General features: G+C 38.6%; 1 protein-coding gene across 2 annotated transcripts in view; it reads right to left on the reverse strand.

Moving 5' to 3' along the window:
• Nucleotides 1-1,160: 1,160 nt before the first annotated feature.
• The window catches only part of ZFP91 (ZFP91 zinc finger protein), a 16,121-nt gene continuing 6,202 nt past the window's right edge, over nucleotides 1,161-11,079 (reverse strand). Inside the window, exons 5-11 of one of the 2 annotated variants that reach the window (XM_014542214.1) lie at nucleotides 10,016-10,150; nucleotides 8,743-8,793; nucleotides 8,262-8,340; nucleotides 6,789-6,862; nucleotides 6,306-6,346; nucleotides 5,199-5,298; nucleotides 1,161-4,851 (exon numbers count right to left, since the gene is read on the reverse strand). In XM_014542214.1, coding sequence (XP_014397700.1) covers nucleotides 4,341-4,851; nucleotides 5,199-5,298; nucleotides 6,306-6,346; nucleotides 6,789-6,862; nucleotides 8,262-8,340; nucleotides 8,743-8,793; nucleotides 10,016-10,150 — 991 coding nt within the window. In that variant the 3' untranslated portion in view covers nucleotides 1,161-4,340. Of the gene's footprint in view, nucleotides 4,852-5,198; nucleotides 5,299-6,305; nucleotides 6,421-6,788; nucleotides 6,863-8,261; nucleotides 8,341-8,742; nucleotides 8,794-10,015; nucleotides 10,151-11,079 lie in introns of both variants that reach the window. The other variant, XM_014542215.1, reaches the window with a different exon arrangement.

The raw sequence follows: 11,079 nt of genomic DNA on the forward strand, positions 1-11,079 counted from the left end.
TTATTGATATGGCTGCCATTTAGTAAGAACCTATCCTGGACCAGACACTGCTCAAGATTGTAAAGCCTTTGATCTTCAGAATGATTCTGAGATAAATATTACTTACCTCATCTTACATTAAAAAAAAACTTATGAACACAAAATACAATAACTTAGGCTCAAAATTTAAATGTAGGTCTTTGATTCTGTATCTGTTTCTCCCACTGACTTTTCAATTTCATTGTCTAGGTAGCTCACATTTTGTTCAAGAAAGTAAGTTTATGTGAAAAAGGTCCTTTAAAATAAATACAGCTTTTTACTCCCATCCTTTCGCTGTGTATTTAAAGTTAATTTACATTTGATTAAAAATTAGCTAAGAAGGCATCTCTGATCTCAATCACAGTGCCTTCCTCATAGCTACAGGATGAGGAAGATACTGTTTAGGCCTGTTCTTTTCCAAAGGACAGTAAACACCCAACCCTGACATGGTAACATTACTAAGGCAGTCTCACTCAAGTGACAACACGTTTTTCTTTTTCTTCCTTATCGCAGTTATACCACATGCTTCTTAACTAAATAAGATAATGAGTTGGGCTTTGAAATGAGGGCAAAAGAGTTTCAAAGCAGCTGTAGAGTTGCTATTCTATTGCATTTAACTCAGTAGGTTAGAGGATGGTGCTAATTGGTAGAAGTTGCAAGTCTCAACTTCAAATGAATCAATTAGCTTTCACTATTTCCTATCATAGACATTGCCTCTAAATTGAAACATGCCTTCTCAAGGGCAAATGTCCATATGTAAACAAAAGAGGAAAACAAGAGAGAAAGAAATGAAGCATGGGCGGCTGTCACAGTAGTCTTTCACGTAGGTAAAAGGATACTATTTTTTTTTAAAGTTAGCACTTTGCCAACTGATCACATGGCATTTCAGCATTAGAAATCAAGAACTAAACACAGTCAAAAGTTAACCCCCCGATTTTCCACAGAGCAAACAGTATCTGCCACATAAAGCCTGCTCCGAGGGCACCTGGTTTTCTTATTTAGCAGCATCAATTGTTTCACCCTGGGACAACTGTAACTCAGCACAACCAAGGAAGACGAGTTGCTTCCATGAAGACAATTTTATTTTCTTCTTTACATATTTATTTTGGATATGTCTTACCTAGATTAAGAGAAAACAAGAATTTGAAAAGCAGATTATCCCTTTTATTATAATTTCTTTTTACATAACTTTTTCAACCTAGATTCAGGTAACTACCTGTCTCTCCCATAAAAGGAGAAGGGTCCTGCACATTACAATAGGCAAAAAGGCTTTAAGGAAATAAAAATATTTTAAATTGATCCATTACAATTTTTTAATCTTCTTGAGTACATTGGAAAGTGGGAAAAAGACAGGAGAGAAAAATGGAATTTCAAACAACCAGACTGTAATAACCTCAGATTTAATACACTCTTTTATATTTTTTTCTCCAAACAAGTACAAAGGAGGTTCAAGTGCTCATGTGGATGCCTTTCCATACCTTAATATATATATTTTTTACTCCCAGTAATCCTGGCCAGTGTTTATCTAAACTTTCTGAAGCATATTAGGTCTCAATTATGGAAAATAATCCTGGGCAATCAAACAAGGGGGAAGCACAGAAATAATGCTTGTATCTCAACTACATTTTCAGACTCTAGAATTGCCAATTCAAGATGGAGAATATGCAGTGGGGGAAAAAGATAACAGAATTGACTAGGAGTAGGAAATGCAGAATTTTAAGATTCAAAGAGCTCCTTGGAAGGACAACAAAGTAAACAGCATGAGGAGCAGAAAAGAAAAAGGGAAGAGGGCCCAGTACATATACCAATTCTTTCCTATGCTAGCATCCTCATCTCAAAAGGAAAAAGATAAAGTCCATGAAAAATACTTAAAAGTTTATTGCAAACTGCTATAATAATTTATTGAAGCATATTATAGGCAAATGGTAGCTATGAAAAGGACAACAAAGGGAGAAAGAACAGACAGTTTCAATTATTAGAACTCTGACAGGGAGAGGAGTGTGAGAACATATTTACCTCTATCTCATAAAGATTTTTTTTTAATGCAGTTTGCTTTCATGTACATGGCTAAAATATCTCATTACTAACTACCAAAGATGTAATTTATGGACACAAAGGGTAAAATAAATGTAACAAAGATAAAGGTAAATATGGGGAATGGATGTTAGCTAGTGAAACAGTACAAAATAGACTTCTATGGGGGAGGGTGGTAAGGGGAGAACAACTTTGTTGTAGACCCACCCAGTCAGTCATATATATTTTCATATCTAATCAACATACCAAAGTCAACTCCAAATCCTTACTGTGGGCAGGAAAGCACATTCTACATCCCTTCTATCCTTATTCCACTTTCTACCCCCACACTGGAGGGATGGCAATGCTGCCACATGCTGAAGAGAAACAATAGTGCATTTAAGACTGTGCACTGTAGGTGTCTCACTCCCCACTCCCTGGTATCCCAGCCATGGACACTAGTGGGTGTCAAGTAAGCCTCTTTCAGAGATGACATTTTGTTACCCTCTTCTTGGGGAAAAAAAATCAAGAGAGAAAATTGATAAACTTTGTAGTTTTAGTGTTTGTGAAAAACAAGCTGTTCCTTTTGTTCTCAGCAAAACTTCATTCTTTCCAACAGCCATCACACATTTCTGACAAACAATGCATAGGGCAAGCCTTGAATTCCAACTTCTGAGGTACACAGGACAGAAATTGCCCTTTTAATTCCCTAAAAATGAGCCCAAATAGGTTTTTGTCTTCTGGGAGTTACGAACGTATACACAGTAATAAGCAATCCATCCCATGAAAATCCCTATTTCAAGGGAAGTGGTAATTCCCAGGATTTCAGGTGGAAGCCAAAGCTATTATTACATTAATTTTGTCTACTGAAGCCTTTTTTCTTCTGAAGTGTTACTAAATTTAGGAAACAAAACAAGAGCATTTTCTTTGACTTAAAATTGTACAGCTCCTAGACTATTCCTTCAATAATGGCAGTGTCCTTCACTAATCGGGAGCTGGAATGAACCAATGATAAAGCAAAGCAAAAACAAAAACAAAGCAAGGAGCCAGAGTTGGGCCAATAGGGAGGTATGTGTAAAGAAATGATGGGGACAAAATAAAAACAAAAACAAATTCACAAGAGAAAATCTCGTATCTGTAATTCAGACCCTGAACAACCTTCCTCATCCCCTCAAAATTCCTAAATCTCAATGTTCTAAAAACTCACAGAGCACTAATGACCACAAATATAACATTCTCCCCTAAAAAGGCTTCTGAAAAAGCACTAAGCTACTGTAGTGATTTTTTTAGTGCTGAGGACCAGCTTCAAGGCCACTGGAGAGCTATGATTTTAGAGGCTGGCTGTGCTTCTTCAACCTTTTATCTTGCCTTCAAAAGTACCTCTTATGGAAAGGACCCCATGTCAGAATAATGTAATCTCTCCCAGCCCCACAAAATATAGCAACAAAGACAAAAAAAAAAAAGAAAAAAAAATCAGACTTTCCGTTAATAAATAAAAAAATCTCAGGTTCCACAACACAAAAACACACATGTTCAAAGTGCAAATTTCTGCCATTAAACTGGGACTTTTCTGTCTCACTGATATGCAGCCCTGTCCTATGGTCAAAGGGACCATGTAAAGGGCAGTCCCCTCCCTGTTGGGAGCCTGCTTCCAAGCAAGTGAGCACCACTGAGAGCCATATAAAGGTGTTGGGAGGAGGACTGAGGTGGTGGGGTCAAAGTGGTCCCCATGTATGTATCCTTCCTTTCTGAAACCAGGTGAGGAACGGAGGAAAAGGGGGTGAGAGATGTGTGCTGTTTTAACAGCTCACCCTGCTAAGGGGCCCTAAAGTGCCAAGTCAAGCTGCTAGCCTCCAGAGATTAGAATTATATGATACTTTGAGAGTAAGTGTGCTGCAGTGGGTAGAAGCCAGACCATAGGGCAGCAGTAAAGGAGGAGAAGGGAATTATAGGACAGTATATATTACTAAGAGTTAAAAGCTGATCCAGAACGTGTAAGATTTACAGGTTGGGAAAGGGAATCTGCTAATCAGCAGAAAGTTTGCCTGGCTGGAACCGAGCATAAGGATAACCCTCGCTTTAAGAGCTTTGTATTTTTTGTCTACCTTTCTGGTAAAGGCAACATCAATTTTATAAAGGGGACAGGAGGAGGAGAGAGAGTAGATATATGTGTGTGTGCTGTGATCCACATTGGAAAGAGCAGGCCCTTCAGTTATTTTACTAGATCTTAAATGCTTTAAATTTTTTTTTGTCCTTTTTATCTTTTAAATACAAAGTCTGAGCTGTCCCAGTGCCTAAAGTCTTCCCTTCTAAGGTCCAGTAGAGTCTGAATCTTCAATCAGAACCTCTGTGGTAGCACCGAGTATATCCGAGTTCATGACCAGCCCTTCAGTGCCCCCACTGCTGCCGCTTCCCACAAAGATCTTCCCATCAGCCATCAGGCTCACCCGTTCCGTCCCACTACAGTATGATTTTGACATCCCTTCGGCCTCTAGCAGGAGGCACTCTCCAGAGGTGGAGTTTCCCAAGGGCTCAGGAAGAAGAGGAAGACCCTGACCATCTGCAGGTTGTGTCAGAGACTCTGGGTTAGTGCCCAAGATATCCGTGCTGGTGATGAGGGCGCCTGCATTGGCAGCCAGAGCTTCGGCAATCAGCACCTCAGGGTGGCTTTTTGCTTTGTGTGCCACTACGCTGTCCTTCTTCTCAAATTTTTTGCCACAGATATTGCAAGAGAACTGGTAGAAGGAGTCTGCATCATGTTTCTTCATGTGCCAATTAAGAGATGCCTTTTGCCGACAAGTGAATCCACAGATCTCGCATCTAAGGAGAGGAAAAGAAAATGGTTGATCAGATAGAGAAATAAAGAGTTCTTATTCAAAGTCAGGTGTGATTTAGAGATCACATACATAAGCAATAGAGTAACATATACTTCTTGTGAGAGACTAGAAAAAGTTACCAGATGGAAAGCTAATCTGACTTCTTTTCTTCTGTTTGTTTAAACAACAAAAGAAAAAGTTCACTAAGTAGGCTCACCCAAACCATACCCACTCTAATTTGGTAAAAGTAAAGAATAGCAGAAGCTAAAGTGTTTATAAAGGGGCTAACCCTCAAGTGGGGTAAATAAATGTATTTCTCACCCAGATGTTTACCAATAAATAAATACTCACTGTAATGGCTTCTCGCCCGTATGGATCATCCGGTGCACTGCCAGATTGTGGGAACTCTTGAAGGCCCGAGCACAGTATTCACAGATATAATCCCTTTGATCTAGAAAGAAAAAATTGTGGTTAGTGTTCCATTCAGAAACCCTCTAAGTATTTTTTTCCTAGTTTACAGTAAGTAAGCAGATGATTGGGTAGGTCAATTCAGAGTAAGAGCAACACTGTCTTCAATGTATAAAAATTGGATAAACAAAAATTTAGAATGAAATACACAGTTTTGTTTCTTTTTTAACTCCATGCATTCAATAGTGTAAGGACCTACTTAAAAACAAAAACAAAACCAATAGAAATATATGAGAACTAAAATCCTAATCTTAATTTTACCAGCAATCCAGATCTTGGATAAATTGCGTGGTAAGTAAACAACTACATTTTTCATGGATTTTATTCTTTAAAAATAAAGATAAACAATTTATACTTCTCTCGAATTGCTGCTATCAAATATACAGCACAGTACCTGTATTTACCTTCTTCTCCTACCCCACATCATCTGCACCATTCAACTACCACCCTGTCATTTCACAAGCCCTTCAAATTTCACAGGATTTTTGATGAATTTGATAACATTGTGTGGAATTTATGTGGCAAAGGAGCATCATACTTAATTATTTCTTCATCACTTGGTTCACAAGAGTGCACACAAACAGATGCTTAATACCATTTGTTGAATGACCAGTACATTTCCTATGTCTTTCACTTAAAATTACTACAGATAGAGTGAAAACACAAGGATAAATTAAAAGGCAAAGAATAACAAAATTAATCCTATATTCCATCCCAAGCAGTTTTAAAATTAAGTAGGGAGAAGAGCCAAGTTTTTCTCAAGCTTGAATGTACTTAGAAAACACCAAGCGACCTTATTAAATGCAGATGCTGATTCAGCAGGCCATCCCTTGTAAAATTTATGTCATTACATTTTACTTTCCCACCTTTCTCTCATATTTGACTATAGATTCTTCTAAGATTTATGTTAGAAAAAGAATATAATTACCACCTGCACTTAAAAGTACAGTGCATTTATATACTTGCTGAAAAATTTTATTTTGAAAGTACCTGTATGATGTTTAGCATGTCGCAGAAGTTGCTTCTGGAGCCTGAAGAGTCGCCCGCAGGAGGGATGAGGGCATACGTATTTCTTCTTCAGCAAATGCTGATATTTAATGTGGTGCTAAAACAGTAAAAGTGTAGAGGGATAAAAATGAAAACTTCTCAGATATCTGATCCTTTGCTAAGTCAAAGTGCTGAAGAAAAATCAAATACTTTGTATATGGATAGAGAGGCTATATAATCAAACTAGAGGCCCGGTGCATGAATTTGTGCATGGATGGGGTCCCTCAGCCAGCTGGCTGGTGGGAGGAACCGTGGGAGGATGGCCGGCCGTGTGAGCACACTGACCACCAGGGGGCAGCTCATGAGTTGAGCACCTGCCCCCTAATGTTCAGTGGACGTCATAGCAACCGGTCAATTGGTCGTTTGGTCATCCAGGTCGCTCAGGCTTCTCTCTCTCTCTATATATATATAGATCAGGGGTCCAGCCTGAAGAGTCGCCCGCAGGAGGGATGAGGGCATACGTATTTCTTCTTCAGCAAATGCTGATATTTAATGTGGTGCTAAAACAGTAAAAGTGTAGAGGGATAAAAATGAACACTTCTCAGATATCTGATCCTTTGCTAAGTCAAAATGCTGAAGAAAAATCAAATACTTTGTATATGGAGAGAGAGGCTATATAATCAAACTAGAGGCTCGGTGCACGAATTTGTGCATGGATGGGGTCCCTCAGCCAGCTGGCTGGTGGGAGGAACCGTGGGAGGATGGCCGGCAGTGTGAGCACACTGACCACCAGGGGGCAGCTCATGAGTTGAGCACCTGCCCCCTAATGTTCAGTGGACGTCATAGCAACCGGTCAATTGGTCGTTTGGTCATCCAGGTCGCTCAGGCTTCTCTCTCTCTCTATATATATATAGATCAGGGGTCCTCAAACTACGGCCCACAGGCCACATGCAAATACAAATATTGTATTTGTTCCCGTTTTGTTTTTTTTACTTCAAAATAAGATATGTGCAGTGTGCATAGGAATTTGTTCATAGTTTTTTTTTAAACTATAGTCTGGCCCTCCAACAGTCTGAGGGACAGTGAACTGGCCCCCTGTTTAAAAAGTTTGAGGACCCCTGATATAGATAGTTAAGAACATAGGCTACAGAAATAAACTTGAATTCCAATCAGGGCCTGTCATTTACTAACAGCATGATCTCAGGAGATGTGCACTTAATACTGTAAGCTCCAGTTCTCATTTGTAAAATGGAGATCAGCTGTCTTGTAGTGTTGTAAGGATCTAGAGATCATATACTCCATGGTGCATGGTGCTTAGTGCAGCAAATGACACATAGCATAAGAACACTAGCTATCATTATTGTAACAGAACCAGAAACAGAAAGTAAGGCCTGAATCTCATGTTATATTTGCTGCTAAACTAAATATCAAACAGGCATTTCCTAGGCTTTAGTGACTTGTATTCATTTACAGATTTTTGGTGACACCTAAACATAAGCTGTTATCTTTATTCATATTTTAAAAAACCTATTCACTTCTAAAAAACTCTGCAAACTAAAAATTTTACATTTATTTTAAACAGTATTCAAGAAATCACTGGTTTGAGTGACTAAATTTATTTTTTAAAACTACACATTAAAATAAAATCTGTTCTCCTTTGTCTTGGTGTGTCATTATAATAATCTCATATAAAAAATATTTGCACTATAATGGGAAACACCGGAATTTTCTAAGATTCCAAGGAAAATCCTCCATTTGGGCTCAGGTTCTTAGACACTTTTCTTCTTCGTTTTTTTTAACCAATGAGTAAACTAATTTTATGTTTAAATAAAGACTTTTCTTGACATTGCATGTTAATGATAAAGCTTACACAAAATCACACATTCTAAAGTCCCATGAAGCTTGAGAACTAAATTAGTAATGGGACATAACCTGTTCTTACACAACAGCTTCACTGACCTGTAAATAGCGAGGGTGAGCAAGAACAGTTCCACATCCTTCCATCTCACAACGCACATACTGGATTGGAGGTTTTTTCCTAAATCAGCATGTAGGAGAAAAGTTAGCAACAGAGAAGACACAGTCTGCCCAGTGACCTTCAACTCAAACTGCACTATTAGGAAATAGCAACTTTATACTATCATTATAGTTTCCATATAATTTGTTAGAAGTAAACAGCAATTGCAAAATGTTTAAAATAATGTTTATACAAAAAATAACACAAAATAAATTAGTAATCCCATACCCTCAATGGGTGAAAAAGTATTAAGATTTTTAGAAACACTCAGATCCTGCAGTGGAAATAAAAACACAGTAACTTTGCATGACGGACATTAATAAAGTTGCTTTTGTCCATTCCTGCAGGATTATTTTAAGGGCATATGTGAGTAAAATACCTACCACCAGAAACAAGGTAAAACACAGGAGTACAAATCCTCACCTCCTTTTGGGTAATCGTGGACTTTTGTCATCTTTTCGTCTTCTTCCTCTCCTATAATAAAAAAAAAAGAGTAAACTCTACACATATTCTGGATTGAAGTTTATTGAGTGAAGGACGGCTGAAGACATATATACTCAAGACCAAAGAGCAGGTAGCAGAATACATAAAGTCACAAATACACATCTGGCAAACCAAACCAAGATTTCACTCCCAAGTAATTTTACTTTCCAGAAAGTCTGCATCACAAGTTAAAAATATACTGTTCATAAACTATACAATACTACAGAAGATTTGGATAAACCTCAAGGTTACTACTTAAAGAGTTGTTTCAGTGAAAAGTATACCACTTAAATATTAATTTAAAAAGTAGAATAAAAAAATCTATTATCTAAAAAAACCCTAAATATATAAACTATAGTCTCCTTGCACTAGAACCAGAAAGCCTAAACATACAAAAGTCTTACTACTGCAACGAGAAATGGTTACTAGACAAGAAAGGTTTTACCTGGTCAAGGTTATTACAGCATTTGCCCTTCTTTTGAAGATCCACATTTGCCATACTTTTTCTTGCTGTTCTACTCCTTCTGCATCCCTGTAAATTACTGACTTGCCTATTCATTTGTATGTCTTTAAGTACTGCCTCTGAATTACACTTTTCAAGCTTTTTTGAGAAGAGTCTCTGCAATACAATTGTTAGCTGCTCAAGGCAGGAATACAGGATGGGGCAAAAGTAGATTTACAGTTGTGAGTACAGGAAACAGTTTATTACTGTATTAGAGGCCCGGTGCATGGATTCGTGCACTGGTGGGGTCCCTCGGCCTGGCCTGAGCCTCTCTCAATCTGTGACCCCTTGGGGGATGTCGCAGGGCCGGTTTCAGCCCAATCCCTGCAGGCCAAGCTGAGGAACCCCACCGGTGCACGAATCCGTGCACTGGGCCTCTAGTATGCATATAAGATCTTTTGTTAATCTCTTCCCACCCTCCCCTCTGAGATTCATCAGCTTGTTCCATGTTTCCAAACCTATGGTTTCTGCTCCTGCGTTGTCTTTCCCCTGGTGGTCAGTGTGCGTCATAGCTACCAGACGAACAGTTGGACAGTTGTTTGGCTTTTATATATATAGATTATTTATTTTATTATTTTCCATAAGAACTGCAAACCTACTTTTGCCCCACCCTATATGTATATGTCAACATCTCCCCTCACACTCCCACCTTTTTTCCACTGTGCTTTCAAAATGTTAAGTTTCCATTTTTAGTAGTAATTGCTCACTCACTTTCTAGGAGGTTCCTCGTCTTCCCTAATTTCATTCTCTTCTTCTTTCACCTCTACCTCTACTTCCACTTTAATTTCTTTCTTCTCTTTCTCCTCTTTCACTTTTCCTGATTTTCTCCGTGGCTTTGGGGTTTCCCTGAAAGCACAAATACATTTCAACATTGGCATCTAGCAAAGTATCCTTTCAAGGAAAACTTGATAACAAGGTAAAGCCTGAGGTTATCATGGATTTATTATAAAATGATGATCCTTGGCTCATAAAATGTGATTTCCAGCTAACCATTCCTCATATGCATAGTAATGACAAATATTTCAAGTCTATGGGATGACCTCCACCCAAGGCTAATGATGCCCTAAAATGAAATCTCACTATAGTTACAAAGATAAACAAAAGCAGAAAATTCCAAGTATTCAGGCAATTCATGATATCTTATGATAAAACATGCAAACATCATAGTAATATGGATATGATCAAAGTAAAGTTCTATAATGGAAGAAAGGGTTTTATGAGGGGTAATTAAGAATGTTAGATTTGCAAAATAAGTGCATAATTAATTACCCATTTAAAATTAAGTCTAGCCCTAGCTGGTTTGGCTCAGTGGATAGAGTATCGGCCTGTGGACTGAAAGGTCCTGGATTAGATTCCAGTCAAGGGCACATGCTCAGGTTGTGGGCTCAATCCCCAGTAGGGGGCATGCAGGAGGCAGCCAATCAATGATTATCTCTCATCTTTGATGTTTCTATTTCTCTCTCCCTCTCCCTTCCTCTCTGAAATCAATAAAAATCCTATCTAATAAAAGAGAAACATGGTAATTAGCCGTACAGCTGCTACCCTTCCCACTGGCTAATCACTGAGATATGCAAATTAACTGCCAACCAAGATGGCGGCCGGCAGCCAGGCAGCTGACGCGAACAGGGAGGCTTGCTTGCTTCAGTGACGGAGGAAGCCAGGTTCCCCGCCTGCCTTGCCGGCATCTCAGCTGCTCTCTAAGAAACATTGTAACAAATATAGAAGCTAAACAAAACCCCAGAAACCTCCTTTCAGTCAGCCGGGCTTCAGCCAGC

The sequence above is a fragment of the Myotis brandtii genome, unplaced genomic scaffold, assembly GCF_000412655.1.
Source record: "Myotis brandtii unplaced genomic scaffold, ASM41265v1 scaffold2920, whole genome shotgun sequence".
Taxonomy (NCBI): domain Eukaryota; kingdom Metazoa; phylum Chordata; class Mammalia; order Chiroptera; family Vespertilionidae; genus Myotis; species Myotis brandtii.